Here is a 23,462-nt window from a genome sequence, read left to right on the forward strand (position 1 = left end):
AGGGAAACTTGAAGGTGATGATCAAGAAAATCCCCTGCCTCTCAATAGAGGGGGAAGGTTCCCTCAAAATGGACGACAAGGACACTGAAAAGGTAGAAAAGTTCTCCTGTAAATTCCATGGAGACTTTTTACTGCCGAAATCTCCAACAACCTTTCAGGATGCTGTACAAATCTACCAAAGCCTGCCACAGCTGCTGGGAACCAATGGAGAAAATGCTGTACCAGTGAAGGTCTGGCTGATGCCACTTGTGACTTTAGATTCTAAAGCTGCACAACTCGTCCGTCAGATAAGTTCAGGATTAGTGCAGGAATGCCAGAGTGTCCTGGAGGACTTCACTGAGCTGGAAATGAGATGCAATGATGCAATAAGAACCACCACTGCACAGCAGTTCCCACAGATTGGTGAAAAACTTAAAACTTTTAAAGAATTCTGCTCCCAGTACAAACTGGAATTCCAACAAAACTTGGCAAAGATACTTCCATCAATCCGGGGAGGAGGGGAAGAGGAGGCTGTGCTGGCAGAGATCCTGAAGAAGAGACATTCTTCTCCTTTCAACAACACAAGCCTGAACGAGTGGATGGACTGTAAAGAGAGAGAAATCTACACTTTACAGTCTTTCACCGACAACATGGAAAACACCCAGATCGTCCCATCTCAAAGTCATCTGTACAAGGAAACTCTGAGTTCAGAACATGCTGTGTGTTTTGTTTTCACCTCACTGGGAAGTGCTGAACCGTACCTCTCAGCTTTATCAAACGACTTAAAACAGAAACCAGACGACCCTCAAGATCCACGTTGTCATGACATAGAGAAGGAACAATGGTACGCCTCTAAAGAAGTATCAGATGCAATGAGGATCAAAGCAAAGCTGTTCAGTGATTTTGCAGAGGCCAACAAAGAGAATAAGAACATAAAGTTCCTGACAGTGGGTTTAACAAATGAGACACAGAAAGGTTCAAGCATCTACGTTTATAAAGACGGCTTTACTGTCAGTGAGAACTTTGAGCCGCCTTCAAAGACTGAAACAGTGACAGCAGGTGATGTAACCCACAACAGTGTGACACTGAAGATCTCTACACCAAGATTTGGAGCAGAGAACATCACCTCCTACTTTGTAGAGTACTGTGTCAGTGGAGAGGATGGATGGAAACAAACAACAGCAGCAAAAGCTGAAGAAGTCACAGTGAGCGGTCTGACTCCTAACACAGAGTATATGTTCAGATGCAGAGCAGTGACCTCAGTAGGTGTTGGACCAGCTGGTGAAGTCAGTGATCCCATTAAAACTTTACCTTGCAGCCCTTCTGGAAAACCTCAAGTTGAAACAAACTCAAGTGAGATATCAGTTAGCTGGGAGAAACCTGCAGAGATTGGACAAGATGTTCACATTTTGAGTTACATTGTGGAGTACGCCCAAACAGACAAAGAGGTGAAAGAAGAAGATCTCCAGTGGGACCAAACGGTGTCAAGAGCTGAAAAGGGGATAATTTCAGGTCTTCAGTCAGAGACAGAATATGCTGTCAGGGTCAGGTGTGACTGTGGAGAAGCTGGTAAAAGCAAAGGAAGCATCACTGTGAATGTCTGCACAACAAAATATACGCGCCTTGCAGAAATCCTCAAATGTGGAAGTGAAACCATAAATTCTGGATCCCTCTCACTTTACAAACTGCCTCTGAAAGAAGAAGACATGGACATAGATGGTTGCCAGAGGTATAACTTTGGCAAAGAAAACACGAGACAAAATCGCACTGTAATTATTTTTGGAGCAACCGGATCAGGAAAGTCCACTCTCATCAATGGAATGATCAACTACATTGCTGGTGTAGAGTGGAAGGATGATTTCAGATTTAAATTAGTTGATGAGGATCTGTTGAAATCACAAGCTGAAAGCCAGACCTCTGAAGTCACTGTGTACAAAATCAACCACCAAGACGGGTTTAAAATCCCCTTCTCTCTGACCATTGTGGACACTCCAGGCTTTGGGGATACAAGTGACAATGAAAGAGACAAAGAGATCACCAACCAGCTACATAATCTCCTCTCTGCTGAGATCGTCAGTGAAATTGATGCTGTCTGTTTTGTAGTTCCTGCTGCATCAGAACAACTCACAGCATCACAGAAGTATATGTTTGATTTTGTGCTTTCAATCTTTGGTAAAGATGTGGCAGAAAACATCAGAGTTCTGGTGACATTTGCAGACGGTCAACGTCCATCAGTTCTAGAGGCAATCAATGAATCAGGTGTCCCATGTCCTAAAACAAAAGACCAGCTGCCAGTTCACTTCAAATTCAATAACTCAGTGTTATTTGCAGACAACAAATCATCTGCAGCAAACAGCTCAGATGAAGATGATGAAGATGGAGGATTTAATCAGATGTGCTGGAACATGGGGACAGAAGGCGTGAAGAGGTTTTTTGCTGCTCTTAATTACATAGACACCAAAAGCTTGAATATGACAAAGGAAGTCCTCCGAGAAATAAAGCAGCTTGACAATACAGTGAAAACTTTGCAGAAACAGATGAAAATTATGGTGGGTAAGATTGAGGAGATAAAAGAGACGTCCAACAAATTGAGACAGCATGCGGCAGAGATCAGCAGAAATGAGAATTTTGAGTTTGATGTCACAATCACAAAGTTTGCTCAAGAACATATTTCTGGTTCTGGACTTAACTCCACTAATTGTCAGCAGTGTGATCATACCTGTCATTATCCATGTACCTGTCGAGCACTCAAAATCACACATAAAAGAAGCTGTGCTGTAATGGGACCAGATGAATACTGTACTGTGTGCCCAGGCAATTGTTCCTGGAGTGTACATGTTAATGAGAGGTACAGATGGGAGTATAAGGAAGTTAAAGAAAAACGAACAGTGAAAGAGCTGAAAGAAAAGTACCTAAAAGCTGGAGAGAAAAAGGACACTTGGACTTTGATTAAAAAACTGAGGAATGAAAAGCATCTTGTGGAGACAGAGTTGAAGAAACTGATAGACAACTCTGGAAATTGGTCAAAAAGACTTAAAGAGATAGCACTAAAGCCAAATCCTCTCTCCACTCAACAGTGTATTGACATTCTTATTAAGGCGGAAAAATCTGAGGCCAAACCAGGTTGGGAGCAACGAGTTTGTTTCCTGAGGAACAATGGCAGTGTTTTTCAAAGTTTCTTGTCTTCTTTAGAAGAATTCAGTTTTAATCTGAATTACAGTTTGTATTTCAGGTAATTTCACTGATTTAGTATCAAATTAAACCAATTAAAGATGAAAATGTCATCTCTCCACAGTGGAGTTATGTTATTGATGAATAGTTTGACTCTCTTGTTTAGTATAGAAGAAGAACGTGTACTTTCCTCGTACACACTGAAACACCAAGCTGCTGTTTTAGATTCAAACAGTCTGGAGAACGTCTCAGAAAAGCTCAGTTTTGGGTGAGAAAAATGCAGTTTTAGTCTGAACTGAGGGCTGAAACACAGAGAAAAAGATGTGTTTACAAATGAAGCGACGCAGTGTGGACGTACTCTGATTCAATGATACATCTCACATATATACACAACACCAGATGTCACAACTACACCTGCTGGTTTCTCATGCTTCATATCTGAAATATTAAATCACCTTGTTGCTTTGACATGTTCTATTACATTAAATAGTTGATGATTTAAATAGTTCTTAATCGGACAGTATCACATATATATTGTGCATGAAGTTATATAAGCAGCTATATATGATATGTACTCATGAATGATGTTTTTATAGATTGACTCTCAGTTTTATTCCTGTTTGATTGTATTGATTGTTGAAGATTGTTTAAGGACAAAGAGTTGTGATACATTTTCTCCAGTTGTTCTTTTCCTCTTATATTGATTGCAGCTCTATTATGTATGAAGTGTTTTATCTGTTTGTCTCGTTTTAGTCGTGTCAGGACTGCAGGTGCAAATTAACTATTGAGCACATTTACTTTGACTTTACATTGTTAAAATGTCAATGTTTACACTGACTCTGTGTTTTTATGGCTGCACCATTATATTAAATAGAGACAGTTTAGATGTCTTGTTCATTATTTTAAACTCATTTCCTGAAATTTAACCTGACAGTTTGGAAACAGCACAACAAATGAGGAGATCAGGTCGGCTGACTCAGTGATCTCTTTTAATCTTCTTGAAACTATCAGAGTTTTTTTTCCTGATTTTATTTGATTTTTAATTTTCATTGAATTGATTTTATCTCATTTAAATATGTGTTGTTTGTTTTTGCCTTTTTCTTATATTGAAATTATTATTATTCATCAAGTTGTTTTTTATCTGTTCTCATTTAAAACCTTATTTTATTATTATTTTTGTTTATTTGAAACATTTTGTAATTTGGATTTTGTGAATTTAAGTGCATTTTATTATAAATGAGGAGATTGAAGAGTAAATATGAAATTAAAGCAGACTTTCTATATTTGTATTCTACTGTATTTTTCATTATCTTTGTTTTCTTTGTATGTCGTGATTATAAAAAAAATTCCCTCAAATACAACCTGAAACTGTTTTATAAACCTTTCCTTTTTATTACTGAATGAATTAAAACAAATGAAGAAATAAAACATGTTAACAACATATTTGGATGTTTTCACTGTGTCTGTACAACATCGACTCCCTCAGTAAGCAGAGCTGAGAAAAACTGGACCATTGTTGAACCTGCTGACCTTTGACCTAAACTGTGTCTTCATTTTAAAGGATTCAGTGTTTTTGGAGTTATTTGAACATTTACTTTACGTGACTTTTATTATAAAAACAAACATTTTACACTGAAATGTGTTAAGTTTCAAAGTGTGATCCATAATAGTAGATGAAAAAAGTGTATTGCTTTTTTTTGGGTCTATTTTATCTTTAAATTGAACAAATTCAGTAAAGCTTTAATAGTCAGGTTAATGTCACTATTATAGACAGAGGAGAAGGAGAAGAGAAGTTAAAGGAAACATTAATAATAATATTTAGCAGCTGATTCTTTGTTTTTGCACCACTTACACATATGAACAGCTGTTGCCTTCAGATTTTATGAAACCTTTATTTAGTCTATAAACACAAACAGAGTAGTTAATCTAATGTGGTCTGGATGGGGAAAGAAATGGCAAAATGGCTTTTTTAGTTTTCACAAATCTGAAAGTGGGTTTAAACAGTTTTAAGGCTTTTTTTTATGATGTCTAACAGCAAATAAAATAAAGGTTTCATGTTTTCCTTAACTTTCCCTGAGGGGCAATTCTTTCAGAGCCAGCACTGTCATGCTGTGTACAACACTGAACAGAGTTTTCTTCTCTCGACACTTTCACAACTGATTTCTGACTCTACAGCACCATCTGGTGGCGGAATTTATACAACGCTTAACTCATGAATGAACCAACTGCAATGCAAATTAAACCATTAAATTAATTAAATTACTCACAAAAAATACAAACTTAGAGGTTTTTGGTTAACAAGTAAAGACAGAGATCACAGTAGGTTTTATTTAACCCTGTCAAAGAAAACATTACATAACAAAACAAATGTATTTCTCATAAACTCCTGGAGCTGCTGACAACAGTTAATGTTGAACACAAACTGTGCTTCTCTAAGATACAATTGTGGGTAATTTGTGAGTAATTTAGTTCATTTAATGGTTTAATTTGCGTTGCAGTTGGTTCATTCATGAGTAAAGCGTTGTATAAATTCCGCCACCAGGTGGTGCTGTAGAGTCAGTAAGACATTAGTTGTGAAAGTTTCGAGAGAAGAAGATAACTAAGCGGTCAGTGTTGTATAGCATGACAGTAGCAGCTAGCTTAGTTCATACACAAATATTATATGTGTGTGTGGTTTATTAAACAGCTGAGTAAACATACTGGTGTGCGGGTACAGACTGTCATCGCTCATTTTATCACTTCCACGTCACGTATTTGGTACTTTCCATTTCCGGTTTGTGTCACTTGTAAATTTGTCTCAACCCTTGTTAATTTGTTGTCTTATTTATTTGTTGTCTTATTAATTTGTTGTTTTTGTTGTTCTGTTCGCATCTTTCAGAGCTCATAAATCTAAATGGGTCTTCTTGTCCCCCTTGTTTTTTATTTGTTTTGTTTTTATTTTCTTTATTTCATTTTTTTTACTTTGTTGATTTCCTTTCCGGTTTGTGTCATTTGTTAATTTGTTTCAGGACTGGTATAAGTGTTTTGCTAATGTAATGTTGTTTTTATAAGATGTAAAAATGTTTTCCAAAATGTAAATTTGTCTCAAACTTTGTAAAATAAACACAGAAAAAAGGAGATTTCACTGCTTTGTTGTCAGAGCCAGCAGTGAAAACAATATAATCACCCTCAACAATCCACATAAACTACTTAAATAAAACCTAGAATTACATAATGTTAAGATAATTAAGATTTGTGACTGCAACTTTACTGCATATTTTAACTATTCCTTCTAACCTGCTCCTGCTTTACAAGGTAAGTGACCCAAACATGATCATTAAAGAGGAGATTTGAAACAAGAATAAAACATTGTCATGAAGGTAGTGTCAATATTAAAACTCCTGAGCTTCTGATGAAAGATCATAGAAAACAGATAAAAGTGGTGAGAGGACACATCTCAAGAGGAACGCCATTGACTTTCATGCAATCAGTAGTTTACTTCAGTGTCATACAGGTCACACCATTTCTGAGAGATCAGACTGATTCTTCTCCACACCTCCTTCTGTTAATGATAGCAGCCATAAACCTTTTACAATGAACTGTGTGGTGTTTTAAAGTATGGTCCATGGTAATAGATGAATGAAAGGTGTTATTTGATAATCCATGTTATCTTTCAATTGACCTAATAGAATAAAGTTTAACGGTCAGATGAATACCAGAATCACTGTTGTCACCAAAACATCCATAGAAAGAGAAGAAGGAGAAAAGTCAAGGCAAACATGAATAATGATAGTGGCAGATTCTCTATTTTTGCACCATTTACTCATATGAACAAGTGTTTGACATCGTAAAAAAGCTCTCAACACTGCTTCAACCCACTTTGAGATTTTTGAAACCTTTATTTTGCTCATGAAAACAGAAACATGATATATTTCAGTGAATGTTTTCTGTTTTCGTAAATATAGTGATTAATGTCCAGATTTGAGTTTTCTCAAATCTGAAAGTGGGTTTAAACAGTGTTAAGCGTTTTGCTTTGATTTGTAACAGCTGTTCATATGTGTAAGTGGTACAAGAACATAGAATCATTAACTAAATGTCATTACTTATGTTTTCCCTTAACTTTTCCCTCAACTTGTCCCTTAACCCCTGATATCACATCACCTCCACCCTCCAACAACTGTGCTGGCTCCCAGATAAATACTGTATTTGTTTCAAGGTTCCTCTTCTTGTATATAAATCAGTCTATGGCCTATCTAACCTCCTCCATCATTACACACTTCCTCTGATTCCTACTTATCAAGGCACCACACTGTGTGACAGGGCTTTCAGTGTGGTGGGTCATTGTCTTTTCAAAGCTCTTCCTCAGAGTATTCAACAGTGCACATCAGTTAATTCATTTAAATCTCAACTTTAAACTCACCTGTTCAGACTGGCCTTTCCTTCTCCATCATAGTGAGAAGGTTCTTTTTTACTTCCTAATTTTCAGGATGTTTTATTAATTTGTTTTTATTGTGAGTGTGAGTATATAAGCGTCGTGTCTGGGTTTGGATATATTTTATTGGTGTTGTTTGGTTTTAAAATGTCACTGAGTGTAATGAAAGGTGCTTCAAATATAATATATCATTACGGTTACTTCAGTGTCATGCAGGTTACACCATTTCTGAGAAATCAGAGTGATTCTTCTCCACACCTGTTAATGATTATAGATCAGATGGAGTTTGTCCCTCAGAGAGAATATAAAGATAGAAAGAACAGCTTCAACCTGCAGGAAACTCAAACCAAACATAAATCAGGTAAGACCTCCAGTAAAATGATTAGAAACACTTGTTGATGCTAGTTGTTAAAAGCTCTTTTTGTGGCTAAGTTTATAAAATGATATAAGAAATGAGAAAGAGTGATGCATGATGAAGTAGAATTTATAACAGATTAGACCCATTCAAAAAGCAGGTATGTGACCAGTGAGGTTTCTGCTTTGTGTTGGTTATATATGCTTGTACATGTTGCATGTTTTTGTCTCACTTTTATAATTTGGAGAGCTAAAAACTGGCGGACAATGAAGTTTAATTCCAATTCTAATAAACAGAAAAAGTGACGTCCACCTCTCCCACATCAGAACTGTAAATAAAGATGTAGTGTAATTATATAAACATGAGGTCACTGTACATATGAGCTGGTTAATGGCTTCATACAATAACCTCTTTATTAATAACTACTGTACAGGATTGTTTGTGGTCTGAAACACTGAAATGAAAATGAAGAGACATTAATTCCACAGTATGAAGAACAAAACAGACAGAAGCTCTACTGTGGCTACCAAATGCAAATATTAACATAAGGAAATAATACACTTTATTATTCTAATGCTACTCTTAAATATTGAAACACTGTAATTAAGCTGATAATCTAAAGGAGAGCACCAAACACACTGAGGATCAAACTGTCAATAAAAAACATCAAATATGAACAAGAAGAAATAAAAACTGCATCACATCACTGGGTCAAAGGTCAAAGTCCTGCAGACAGCTCAGTGTTCGTAACCCTCTGCTTCTAAATAACTTAAATAATGAAACACACCAAACATCAAATTAATGCAGTGGAAAAAGTATTCAGATACTTAATGTGGTAAAAGTACTGTAGTATTATGAGTGATGTAGTATGCAGTATTACAGTAAAAGTACTGCAGTATTATGTGTGATGTAGTATTCAGTATTACAGTAAAAGTACTGCAGTATTATGAGCGATGTAGTATGCAGTATTACAGTAAAAGTACTGCAGTATTATGAGCGATGTAGTATGAAGTATTACAGTAAAAGTACTGCAGTATTATAGTGATGTAGTATGCAGTATTACAGTAAAAGTACTGCAGTATTATGTGTGATGTAGTATGCAGTATTACAGTAAAGTACTGCAGTATTATGAGTGATGTAGTATGCAGTATTACAGTAAAAGTACTGCAGTATTATGTGTGATGTAGTATTCAGTATTACAGTAAAAGTACTGCAGTATTATGAGCGATGTAGTATGCAGTATTACAGTAAAAGTACTGCAGTATTATGAGCGATGTAGTATGAAGTATTACAGTAAAAGTACTGCAGTATTATAGTGATGTAGTATGCAGTATTACAGTAAAAGTACTGCAGTATTATGAGTGATGTAGTATGCAGTATTACAGTAAAAGTACTGCAGTGTTATGAGTGATGTAGTATGCAGTATTACAGTAAAAGTACTGCAGTATTCTCACTGTCCAACAGATAAGACAGATGTTTCCTAACACTAAGAGTAAACATTGTGCACTTTAATGTTTACTCTTAGTGTTAGGAAACATCTGTCTTATCTGTTGTGCCTGTGCACTTTATCTGTTCCACCGTGGGATAGTGAAAAACGTCTTCTTGATTCCTTTGTATGCCTTAACATGTGAAAAAATTGACAATAAAGCTGACTTTGACTTTGACTATTATGAGCGATGTAGTATGCAGTATTACAGTAAAAGTACTGCAGTATTATGAGTGATGTAGTATGAAGTATTACAGTAAAAGTACTACAGTATTATGAGCGATGTAGTATGCAGTATTACAGTAAAAGTACTGCAGTATTATGAGTGATGTAGTATGCAGTATTACAGTAAAAGTACTGCAGTATTATGAGTGATGTAGTTTGCAGTATTACAGTAAAAGTACTGCAGTATTATGAGTGATGTAGTATGCAGTATTACAGTAAAAGTAGTGGTTTGGTCCTCTGACTGATATATTATTATTATGACATCATTAGATTATTAATAGTGAAGCATCAGTGTTAGAGCAGCATGTTACTGTTGTAGCTTCTGGAGGTGGAGCTAGTTTACACTACTTTATATACAGTTAGCTAGTTTAGTCTGTAATGTAGTGGGATGGAAGAATAAAGTTATATAAAATGTATAAAGGTTTTAGCATTTTTTTATCGCTGTCATTACAAACACTGTCAGTAAGATAAGTAAGAAGAAAAGACGTGACACATGCCTCAGTAATCATATGTCTATATATTTTATTCAGTGTTGATAGGTTCTGCAGTACGTCTGTGTTGCAGCCACGTTACAAGGTGACAAACAACAAGAAGAACTAACAAGTTGTTGTCCATGTTTTCCAGTTCACACTGAGCAATGGATGCTGACGCCATGGGGACGATGGAGGTGGCGGCGCTCGGCCGACCTTTCAGCCTCGGGATGCTGTATGACTGCCGTAAAGACTCACTCATCCCTGGTAAACACTCACATGAAGAAATATTTAATACATCACAACAATAATAAAAACATTCTTAGCATTAACATAGATTGGTACACTGCTCTGGAAGAAAAATCTGATCTGATCTACTAGAAATAGAAAATGAGGAGTTTGTATGTCTTTTGTTTCGTGTTATAAAGGATTCAAATGAGTTGCTGGATATGAGAGACTCACATTGATGACTGTTTGAAAAAGAGACCTTTAAATTGTCGACCTATTGAGTGAATGCATTGCAGTAAAACCCAAGAATAAAACTTTGTATTATTAAGATGTAAGGCATGAACAATTACTGTTGCTTTTTATTATTAGTTCACCTGGACTGATTTGTGATGAGCAGTAACCAGTTTTCTGTTGTTGTTTGTGATTGTTGTGATCAGAACTGCTTGATTTTGCAGTAAGTTTTCTCAAAATTGCAATGTAATTTGAGTTGGGGTTTTTGTGGTAAAATTGCACCTCAGGATTCATCCATCAGAGCAGTTTTATTGTAAACAATCCCACATATGAACATTAATCTGAGTGTAACAGCTGACCTGTGTTAATTACAGTCAGATCCTGACAGATCAGGTTTTACTGCTGCTGTGCAAAAATGTTTGAGGCTTTTGTGCGAAAACCTGAAACACTAGAAACTGCTCTGCTTAGAAATACAAGCCAGACACAAAATAAGAGCAAGTCAGAGTCTGAAGTCCAAGTTTTCTCTGACTCTGACATGTTACACACACACAGTCATATCAGTGGAGAGCCATTATGTGCACTAAAAGCTGTCTTATACTCAAGTTCTCTTTTAACTTATTTGTAAGAGTCTTTGGGACTGCCACAGTGCATAATATCCATCCCTGCCTACTTTTAAGTTCAGTGACATTTTTGCGGCATTATTGGGGGAAATTTGCAAAATTGCAAAGTCTCGCAAATTTTGTGGACTTTGCTAGAATATGCATTAATTCTTGTGATGACAAAATCACAGTTTCCTGGAGGGACAGGTTGTCTTTCTGTTAAAAGGTGTTTTATAATCCTTCAAGGGATGCAATATAAAATTGCTGAACATCAGTTCATTCATCAAGGAAGCTGATGTTGATTTTTGCTTCTTTTGCAGGCATGACATTGTGGGACCTTAATGATCTGAAAAATGATATACATGAAAGACCTCAGTGCTACAACAATTTTGAAATAGTTGCATCTGAATCAATTGCAGATAAATCTTCAGCATTAAATGTTAAAACATCCCTGAAGGCAAGTTTCTTAGGTGGACTAGTAGAGGTTGGAGGATCTGCCAAATACCTGAATGATAGTAAAACATCCAAAAATCAGTCCAGAGTAACACTGAACTACCAAGCAACCACAAAGATGCAGCAACTGTCAATGAATCATCTTGGAAGAGGTAATGTGAAGCATCCAGATGTCTTTGATAAAGGAATAGCAACACATGTAGTCACAGGTATCCTTTATGGGGCACAAGCCTTCTTTGTCTTTGACCGTGAGGTTTCTGATGAAGAAAGTCATCAAGACATTCAGGGAAACTTGAAGGTGATGATCAAGAAAATCCCCTGCCTCTCAATAGAGGGGGAAGGTTCCATCAAAATGGACGACAAGGACACTGAAAAGGTGGAGAAGTTCTCCTGCAAATTCCATGGAGACTTTTTACTACCGAAAACTCCAACAACCTTTCAGGATGCTGTACAAGTCTACCAAAGCCTGCCACAGCTGCTGGGAACCAATGGAGAAAATGCTGTACCAATGAAGGTCTGGCTGCTGCCACTTGTAATTTTAGATTCATCTGCTGCTAAACTCGTCCGTCAGATAAGTTTAGGATTAGTGCAGAAATGCCAGAGTGTCCTGGAGGACTTCACTGAGCTGGAAATGAGATGCAATGATGCAATAAGAACCACCACTGCACAGCAGTTCCCACAGATTGGTAAAAAACTTAAAACTTTTAAAGAAGTTTTTTCTGAGTTCAAACTGGAATTCCAACAAAAGTTGGCAAAGATACTTCCATCAATCCGGGAAGGAGTGAAAGAGGAGGCTGTGCTGGCAGAGATCCTGAAGAAGAGACATTCTTCTCCTTTCAACAACATAAGCCTGAACGAGTGGATGGACTGTAAAGAGAGAGAAATCTACACTTTACAGTCTTTCACCGACAACATGGAAAACACCCAGATTGTCCCATCTCAAAGTCATCTGTACAAAGAGACTCTGAGTTCAGAACAGGCTGTGTGTTTTGTTTTCACCTCACTGGGAAGTGCTGAACCGTACCTCTCAGCTTTATCAAACTACTTAAAACAAAAACCCAAACCAGACGGCCCTCAAGATCCACGTTGTCATGACATAGAGAAGGAACAATGGTACGCCTCTAAAGAAGTATCAGATGTAATGAGGATCAAAGCAAAGCTGTTCAGTGATTTTGCAGAGGCCAACAAAGAGAATAAGAACATACAGTTCCTGGCAGTGGGTTTAACAAATGAGACACAGAAAGGTTCAATCATCTACGTTTATAAAGACGGCTTTACTGTCAGTGAGAACTTTGAGCCGCCTTCAAAGCCTGAAACTGTGACAGCAGGTGATGTAACCCACAACAGTGTGACACTGAAGATCTCTCCACCAAGATTTGGAGCGGAGAACATCACCTCCTACTGTGTAGAGTACTGTGTCAGTGGAGAAGATGGATGGAAACTAACAACAGCAGCAAAAGCTGAAGAAGTCACAATGAGCAGTCTGACTCCTAACACAGAGTATATGTTCAGATGCAGAGCAGTGACCTCAGTAGGTGTTGGACCAGCTGGTGAAGTCAGTGGTTCCATTAAAACTTTACCTTGCAGCCCTCCTGGAAAACCTCACGTTGAAACAAACTCAAGTGAGATATCAGTTAGCTGGGAGAAACCTGCAGAGATTGGACAAGATGTCCACATTTTGAGTTACATTGTGGAGTACGCCAGAACAGACAAAGAGGTGAAAGAAGAAGATCTCCAGTGGAACCAAACGGTGTCAAGAGCTGAAAAGGGGATAATTTCAGGTCTTCAGTCAGAGACAGAATATGCTGTCAGGGTCAGGTGTGACTGTGGAGAAGCTGGTAGAAGCAAAGGAAGCATCACTGTGAATGTCTGCACAACAAAATACACGCGCCTTGCAGAAATACTCAAACGTGAAAGTGAAACCATAAATTATGGATCCCCCTCGCTTTACAAACTGCCTCTGAAAGAAGAAGACATGGACATAGATGGTTGCCAGAGGTATAACTTTGGCAAAGAAAACATGAGGCAAAATCGTACTATAATGCTTTTTGGAGCAACCGGATCAGGAAAGTCCACTCTCATCAATGGAATGATCAACTACATTGCTGGTGTAGAGTGGAAGGATGATTTCAGATTTAAATTAGTTGATGAGGATCCGTTGAAATCACAAGCTGAAAGCCAGACCTCTGAAGTCACTGTGTACAAAATCAACCACCAAGACGGGTTTAAAATCCCCTTCTCTGTGACTATTGTGGACACTCCAGGCTTTAGGGATACAAGTGACAATGAAAGAGACAAAGAGATCACCAACCAGCTACATAATCTCCTCTCTGCTGAGTTTGTCAGTGAAATTGATGCTGTCTGTTTTGTAGTTCCTGCCGCCTCAGAACAACTCACAGCATCACAGAAGTATATGTTTGATTTTGTGCTTTCCATCTTTGGCAAAGATGTGGCAGAAAACATCAGAGTTCTGGTGACATTTGCAGACGGTCAGCCTCCACCAGTTCTAGAGGCAATCAGTGAATCAGGTGTCCCATGTCCTAAAACTAAAGACGGGCTGCCAGTTCACTTCAAATTCAATAACTCTGCGTTATTTACAGACAAAAAAACATCTGCAGCAAACAGCTCAGATGATGAAGATGATGAAGATGGAAGATTTGATCAGATGTTTTGGAATATGGGGACAAAAAGTATGAAAAGGTTTTGTCTTGTTTTGAATGAGATAGAAACCAAAAGCTTGACAATGACGAAGGAAGTCCTCAGAGAAAGAAAGCAGCTCGAGCTTTCAGTTGAAAATTTACAGCAGCAGGTTAAAGTTGGGTTAGCCAAGCTTGAGGAGATAAAAGAGACGTCTGAAAAACTGAAAGAGCATGAGGCAGAGATCAGCAGAAATAAGGATTTTGAGTTTGAAGTCACCGTCACAAAGCCTGTTCAAGTAGGTATTTCTGGAAAGTACGCCATCAATTGTCAGCAGTGTCAACGTACCTGCTGGGGTTCTTCACAATATCCAGAGGATGGTTTAGCTTCATTTTTTGAAGTGATTGGTGATTTTTTTTTCACAATGCCACAACCATGTACTACCTGCCCAAGCCAATGTAAGACGGATACACATGTTAAACAGAAGTACAGATGGGAGTATAAGGAGGTTAAAGAAAAGCAAACAGTGGAAGAGCTGAAAGAAAAATACCTAAAAGCCACAAAGGCTAAGACATTTGCTCAGGCTTTGATTGAAAAACTGAAGGCTGAATATGATCTTGTGCAGGTAGAAGTGGAGAAGTTGATGGAGGAGTCTGCAAAGTGTTTGAACAGACTCAAAGAGATAGCACTGAAGCCAAATCCTCTCTCCACTCCAGAGTACATTGCCATGCTTATTGAGGGAGAGAAATCTGAGGGCAAACCAGGATGGAATAAACGAGTTCAGGACCTGATGGACATGAGAGAAAAAGAGTTAAAGGCTAAAGTAGAGAGAGGAGAGAAACTCCTCAGATAAATAAGGGCTCATGTTAGCTGCCCTCTAGTGGATCATCAGAGCAATGCAGGAAGCAGAGGTCCCTTATTACCAAATTCATGGCTGCCTGCTGTGTCACATGACTTACCAAACTGCATATTACTAATATTTTTTACTTATATTCTTAGATGAGAATTTGCTGGATTGAAGCAGCATAAAAACATTGTGTAATTGTTTTTATATCAAATATGATACAGTTTGTATTTCTGGTAATTTCACTCTTTTAGTATCATATTAAACCAATTAAAGATTAAAATGTCATCTCCTTACTCCTAAATCATCATCATTATTGTGCATTTAATAATATGTTTTCCTTTTTATAGATTTAATATCTAATTTAATCAAGTAAACATTAAAATGTCTAATGATTTAAATAGTTCTTAATCGGACAGTATCACATATATATTGTGCATGAAGTTATATAAGCAGCTATATATGATATGTACTCATGAATGATGTTTTTATAGATTGACTCTCAGTTTTATTCCTGTTTGATTGTATTGATTGTTGAAGATTGTTTAAGGACAAAGAGTTGTGATACATTTTCTCCAGTTGTTCTTTTCCTCTTATATTGATTGCAGCTCTATTATGTATGAAGTGTTTTATCTGTTTGTCTCGTTTTAGTCGTGTCAGGACTGCAGGTGCAAATTAACTATTGAGCACATTTACATTGACTTTACATTGTTAAAGTGTCAATGTTTACACTGACTCTGTGTTTTTATGGCTGCACCATTATATTAAATAGAGAAAGTTTAGATGTCTTGTTCATTATTTTAAACTTATTTCCTGATATTTAACCTGACAGATTGGAAACAGCACAACAAAAGAGATTGAAGTGTTTATATTATTATATTTTTAAATGAGACTTTTATATTTTTTTTCTCCAGAATATTTCATTAGCTTTGTTTTCTTTGTGGTTAATGTGCTTAATTACAATTTGTCACCATGTAACATATGGCTGTCTTCATGTATGAAGCTTGAATGTTTTGTGAAACAATAAATGTGATGCATGAAGAAGTCTGACTTTCTTGGTAAATTTTATTTCTACGTCACTAAAGTAACAACAGAGCAGAGCTGCAGAAGTGTTTTATAGAAATGAGTCAAAGCAAGAAAACTAAATGTGTCGGTGAAAGAAATTAAAAATATAAAAATGTCAGTACATAGACAGGTCCACTATGTGTTTAGCTTAGTTTAGCACAAACACTGCAAACAGGGGGAAACTGCTCTGGTTACTGGTGGACGACATGCACATGACCCACAAAGGTAAGTCGAAAAAAATATGGTTTCAAGTAGCTGAAGATCTGGGGAAGATATACTGCAGCTTGATGAGTTAATGAGGAGCAGGTGAGTATGATTGCTGACTGAGAGTGAAAATACACCCAGGTGAAAGAAGCTGGAGCCAGCAACCAGAGACTAACAGGGAATGGAACAGAAACATTGGGGAAAGAGAAACACTAGGAAGCACAAGACATGGAGGGAGCATCCATGACATATCTAATAAAACTGAGAAATAAGCACTTTGATGAGGTAAAAAAGCTTATAATTCAAGGACAAGCCAGTATATACAGAGTCATGAAAGTACTGGTTAAAGGACATACACACATGTATTCCAGTGCTTCCGAAAAAAGGAGGAGTACCTTGTGTCACTGTGTGAAGGCTGAGTTAATGCCATTATAATTTCATTTTTTTGATTTTTCATTGAACTGAACCATACATTTGTATATTAAAAATCTTACCAGAGCATGAAACTTGGGGACATTTTTAGAAACAAACATATGACTTGCACTCGTCCACATTGGAGGCTTCAGCAAGATTCTGAATGCATCATTAAATATAACCTCAAGATTTTTTAGTTTTGCCTTACTATAAAAAAAATAGCATCCGGTCTTAAGTAGGAAATTGTCTCTTATCTGAACCAATAATGTACATCATCCAATGTAACAGTTTTAGAACATCTCTAACTTAGTTCTGTGACTTTCAGAGGTCTTTTTGGTTTAATCAGTGGCCTTGTGTTGACCCTATATTTGAATTTGTGTATAAACAGTCAAATCATTCAAGAAGACTGACTGAAACTGTGAGAGCTGTCTTTGACATGTTGCTAACCTTTGTCTCGAAGTCCATGAACTTTCACTGAATGATTGACACTGCTGATGCCCATGAAAACCTTAAGTATTAGTTAGTAACTTCAATTGCTATGCAGATGACACCCAATGTTATGTTCCGTTAAAGCCTGGATGTTTCACGTGTCATGTCTCTAGTCTGGGTGCTTTATCCAATCACATCCGTACAGAGGCTCACAACTTGGGTGTTATATCTGACACCGTCCTGTCTTTTGATACACAGGTCTTTTCTTTTAACAGCAGACTTAGAAAAGGTAATCCACGCTTTCATCACCACTAGACTGAACATCAGCATCAGTAGGTGAAACATCAAAAGATTGCAGCTGTTTCAGAACGCTGCAGCCAGGTTTTTAACAGGTTCTAGGAGAAGAGACCACATCACACCAATCCCTGCTGCCCTTCACTGGTTACCTGTGAGTTTTAGAATTGATTTTAAGATTTTACTGCTTGTTTTTTAAGCAGCGCCTACCTATATTTGTGAACTTTTAACTCCTTATGTTGGGAAAGGCATTATATACACACATGTTAAGGCTATCATAGCTTATTCCAGTTATGTATTACCACTTTGCTGCCATAAAAAAAACACATGAGAGCAATTCAACTATTTGGTAGAGCAGATTTTTAAACAGTAAAGAAATCATACTATAAATCAGTGGTCTCCAACCCTGCTCCTGGAGAGCTACTGCCCTGCATGTTTTACGTATCTCCTCACTCTAACTCGTTATCAAGCAGCTGAGGCTCGTCAAAGGGCTTGATAACGAGTTGATTATTAGAATCAGGTGTGTTAGAGTGAGGAGATACCTAAAACATGCAGGGCAGTAGCTCTCCAGGAGCAGGGTTGGAGACCACTGCTATAAATGATTTAAGTATATCACACAGTGTGACAATCTTTTCGTTGGAGTTTAAAGCTACTGAAAGGCCAAATGTGTGATCCAAACATAAACCAAAGGCTAACCAAATATCTGTCATCAGAATCAACCAGACAGTACTTTCAATAGCTGGACTAACACTAAACAATAAGTACATTTAGCTTCTGATGATGTTAAAAGTTAGTTAAAGTCAGTTTTGTTCATTTACAGTCTCATAATTAAATGAAAACCATGTTAAAATTAGTTATTTAGCTTTCTGCTTCACATTAAATAAATGTTTTTTTTCACTGTGATGAGTTTCTCATGAAACACTGAAATGCTGTTGTGATCCTCCGTCAGGTAATATAGAAGCTGCTCTTCTCTTCTGGTTTGAAATCTCAACACACAAGAAAACAACAACAACAACAACACAAAACAAACTGTCACAACTGTAGTATTAAAGCCTGTCTATGTTAGTTTTTTCTGGGGGCTACTGCTGTGGCACTTAGCACTTGATGAGCTAAACTGTGATTTAGATGAACCCCGGCTAAACTGAATATATGATAGTATTATAAGGGCTTATTGAGACCACACATAACACAAGCTACTAAAAGTCATCACTGTAGAACTATATTAGGGTCAATAACGTGACGAACCCAGTGACATTGGTGTAACCAATATTTTTTTTCCCACAGAAATCTGATTATATACAAGAAAATAAATGTGAACTAACAACACTATGTTTTTTAAGACACATTTTACATTATTTGTCAGTACCTTTTTTTTTTTAATGGTTGTCTGTAGGATATGTGCTGCTCAATATTGACACCCATTGGTTTGTGGACTGCTGCTTGGAAGCCAATAGTTTCGGATCTGGGCAGCGCCATCTTGACAATTTCAGGTGCATGCTGGGAAAAATAAAAACAGGGATTCTACTTATATGGGCATGAGGCGCCCTCCTGAACCTGTGAACCAATCAACCTGTCAATCACAACATAGCCACGCCCTAATGCATACCCTGCTTTATCGTCAAATATAAAATCAGGGAGGCCAAAATGTCCCAAATGAACATCATACTGCATTGAAGAAGGCTTTAAACTAGCGATTGAGACCATAAACACATTTTGAAAACGTTTACTGAGGTTAGAAATCAAGTGAGAAGTTGGTGAATTCTCCATTGACATGTATAGAGACGGAAGTCCTTTTGACACCAAAACGGTCGCCCCCTGGTGGCCTTTTGATAGAATGCAGTTTTAAGTTACTTCCACGTTGGCCTCATTTCAGGTTCTTGGTTGTACCATGAGAGTACACAATAAATGAGACACAATCTCCCGGAATCTGGAGTGAGCGAGCAAGAGCGTGCACTACAGAGTTACTGTGTGTGTGTGTGTTTGTGTTTGTGTGACTATAAATGCAGCACGTGTGAGAGCAAAGCGTAACCGCGTAGCCGTTTATTAGACCGATCGACCCCACCCCCGGACCGACTAAATCCACAGTCCTCCTTCTGTGTAAACATGTATTTAAAAGTTGATCTGAAGCTAATATGAATCTTCAGTCGTCCAAATGAGTCAAATCTTCATCTTCTATGTTTCAACGTTCCAGTGTTTTTAGTAGAAAAGTCTTTGTGTTACTATACTTCCACCACAGCTCAACAGGGAAACAGGGTTTGGGTTAGGGTTAGGGTTAGGGTTAGGTGCTAATATACTTTCTGGCAGAATATATCATTTTGACTAGTTTAATTATTTTCTGGATTTTATATCACCATAGTCCCTAAAAGTATGTATAAAATACAGGATATGGAATTCAAAAATCTTTTCATTTTTATGGTGGAGGACCCCCCCAGACACCTTATTTTGTGCACCCGCCTAAACTGTAATTAAGTACATTTGTTAAAAGTGTACTTCATTTTAAAATGTACTTTTAATCATATGAATATATATTTTTCTAAAGTTTATCACTAATGTTTTTTAAAGTGCAACTTAAGTAATGTTTTTTTTAATATATATATATTTTTAAAGTACACTAAAATATATAACATATACAATAAGTATATATTATTTTCTCTTGGGTAAAGAAGTATAGTCAGCTCAGTGTGGTTTTCCCTTTCTGCACGTTTCAAACATCATACTGGTCACACATTTCTGTGAAATCACCCCGATTCTCACAAGCAGCTACTTGCTTCTCTTTATGAATAAAGAGAACGTGATGTTAATCAGACAGAATATAAAAATAAAAACCACAGAGCACTATGAGAACATCACAAACGTTTCTGCAGCAAACAAACAACTGCTGCAACATTTCGTCCCACACTATAATGATCTACATGTTTGTGAGAGTTGTAAGTTATTTGATTATTTAAAAAAAAGAAATTGTTATAAAATTAAGAAAATATAAAAAACACCAACCACCCAGATGGGATGGTTTGTGCTGGATATCTGAGTTTTGGACTTTTTGTTGGACAAAACATTTGATGATGTCACTGTGTCCCTCAGCAACTTACCACCACTGCTGGTACAAATATTATTAGTTTTGCTAGTATTTGGTCATGAATTAAAGTGTTGGACACATTCAAATTGTGACTGCATGATGTCACTAGATAAAAAGTGAGAGGATCAAAGTTATTACAGTTCATCCTGAGGGGACGATGAATATGTGAAACACATTTCTTGACTATCCATCAAACAGTTAGATAGCTAGTCTGGATTTCAGTTTATAGTACAAGTCCAGCAGTGAAGCTGCAGATATGTTAAAAACAATGCTGCTTAGGTTAGAGTTTGATGAGTTTGAAACTCACGAGGCTGTTGTCAGTTATCCCTGTGGCCTCTGTTGAAGCTGGAATCTGGCTCAGGTCAAATATCTCTCAAATGTGTCTTAACATCACAGTGTGTCGTGTCCATCAAGAAAAACGTGATGCTGTTAACCTCAGAGCTGTTTGTTACCAATGAGTGCCAGTAAATGAGAGGTGAAGACGTGTTCATGTGCATGTACATACATGTGTGTGTGACATAGAGAGCATGTCTATATACCACTGTGCATATTTTTATATGACAAAAAACCAAATGTTAAAACCACACCTACATCCTTGGTGTCATGGATGAAAAAGGAGAGTTAAAAAAGGTGAAACTCTTTTCTCACCTCTGACCTCTGTCTGAAGAAGAAGACCACAAGCTGAATGCTGTTTCCCTTTCTGCACATTTCAAACGTGATTAATATACACAGTTTATGGTCACACCATTTCTGAGAAATCACCCCAGTTCAGTCCAGCAGTTACATCCTCATCTGAAAGGTGGAGTTTGTCCCTCAGAGAGAATATAAAGGTAGAAAGCACAGAGCGTTCTCAGACCATCACAAACCTTTCTGCTGTAAGTACACTGATTCTGATTTATTGTTGTTTTTCCAGATTAGAGCTGCAGGGTCTCTAAACTCATTCAGGTCAACATGATCTTAGTGAAGTGAAAGAAAAATGAGGAGAGAGCTTAAACATGATCAGCACTTGTGTTATTGATGAGTTCTGATCAAGATATTCTCCAGGTGTGTAAGAGCACTGTGGCTGCAGATGTTTCAGAGAGATAAAGAGAGTTTCTTGCTGCTGTTATAACCAAACTGATGATGTGAATCTCCTTTGTTGGACGTCACTGTACAGCTGCAGAAACACAAAGAACAGCTTCAACCTGCAGGAAACTCAAACCAAACGTAAATCAGGTAAGACCTCCAGTAAAATCATTAGAAACACTTGTTGATGCATAATAAGGAGAAAGCTTAAACATGATTAACACTTGAGTGATTTGATCAGTTGGATAATTATAATCAATAATTGTACTCATACAGAGTTTTTTAATCAATCTTATTAATTTAGGATAGGTTAGGATATTTAACTGAAATGTATTGATTATTAGTGAAAAGGTTTATTGGTGGGTCTATGTTATATCCAACAATGTTCAGTCTGCAGTTTATAATATACTAATATTCTACTTATGGTTATATCTACAGCTTCTGTTCTACCTTTAAAAAAAAGAGTTCAGTTTTTTATCTGTTACAACCCAGCTTGTTAAATGAAGGATGTAACATCATAAAAACGTGTTTGTTTATCTAGGAAAGTTCATACTGTGTCAGTAGAGACTGATGATCTATAATCTATATTTCAATTGTTTAGATTCAGAAGCAGCAGGTAATGTTTTTCATAGCATCTAAACTGAATGAACAAGAAAGAACTTTGCCTATATTCTCTACTGTGTTTTACCATATATGGTCATACACACACACACACACACACACACACACACACACACACACACACACACACACACACACACACACACACACACAAACTTGTTTAGGGATACTTTGGGGACAGATGAAAAAATTACCCCTCTCTGGGGTACACCACTCTCTGAGCGGTTTAGAAAGAAGATACCACCATCAATATATTACAAATAAGACCACTTTATATTTCAGATACAACCAACTTTTATACCATGGGAAATTATACTTTAGTTTGGGGACAAGTATTCAGAGTCCTGTACAGGTCCTGTTTTGTAAATCTGCACCATCCCATACCCGCTGTGCTTGAAATGGCATCTGAACATACCCGACCAAACCTCCTTCAAATAGAACCAAAACACTTGTCACGTACTCGTGGGTAGCCGAACCCATCAGGACTCTGGTATTATTTAACACACACAGGCACTCTCTCTCTCTCTCTCTCTCTCTCTCTCTCTCTCTTGCTCTCTCTCTCTCTCGGTCTCTCTCTCTCTCTCTCTCTCTCTCTCTCTCTCTCTCTCTCTCTCTCTCTCTCTCTCTCTCTCTCTCTCTCTCTCTCTCTCTCGCTCTCTTGCTCTCTCTCTCTCTCGGTCTCTCTCTGTCTCACACAAATACAAACACACCAACACAGACAACCCCCCCCCCCCCCCCCCCCCCAAATTAGAATTGTCACCAGGAATGCATTTCATCATTTGAAAAACACTGTCAGAGTACGGCCGTTCCTCTCAAGGCAATATCGAAAAATTAATGCACGATTTTATGACCTGCAGAATTGATTTCTGAAATGCTCTGCTTTCTGGTCTCCTAATAAAGAATATAGCTCAACTACAATTAATTCAGAACTCAGCTGCATGTGTGCTGATGAAGACCAGAAAGATGGCAAACCTTACACCAGTGTCTACACTGGCTACCTGTTTGCTTCAAAATTGATCTTTTTTTGGCATATAAAGCTCTTAATTGTCTTAGTCCTACCTATTTATCAGATTTGCTTTGACCATCTAACAGTTAAAGTAATATTTCTCACAATAAGTGAAAACTTTGTTCTAGAGGAAAAGTCAGAGGATTCGGGATCATTCTCTAGGTAACTCAAATTTCTGTAAAACAAATGTCAATCTATT

At 37.3% G+C, this 23,462-nt stretch overlaps 1 protein-coding gene across 1 annotated transcript; it reads left to right on the forward strand.

Moving 5' to 3' along the window:
- Positions 1-7,874: 7,874 nt before the first annotated feature.
- Positions 7,875-16,133, forward strand: LOC133991095 (uncharacterized). Its single transcript, XM_062429564.1, has 3 exons — positions 7,875-7,922; positions 10,252-10,364; positions 11,476-16,133. Exons 2-3 carry the CDS (start codon positions 10,265-10,267, stop codon positions 15,096-15,098), a joined length of 3,723 nt encoding a protein of 1,240 aa, XP_062285548.1. The 5' UTR covers positions 7,875-7,922; positions 10,252-10,264; the 3' UTR covers positions 15,099-16,133.
- Positions 16,134-23,462: the final 7,329 nt, after the last annotated feature.

Source organism: Scomber scombrus, chromosome 11 (genome assembly GCF_963691925.1).
Source record: "Scomber scombrus chromosome 11, fScoSco1.1, whole genome shotgun sequence".
NCBI lineage: Eukaryota > Metazoa > Chordata > Actinopteri > Scombriformes > Scombridae > Scomber > Scomber scombrus.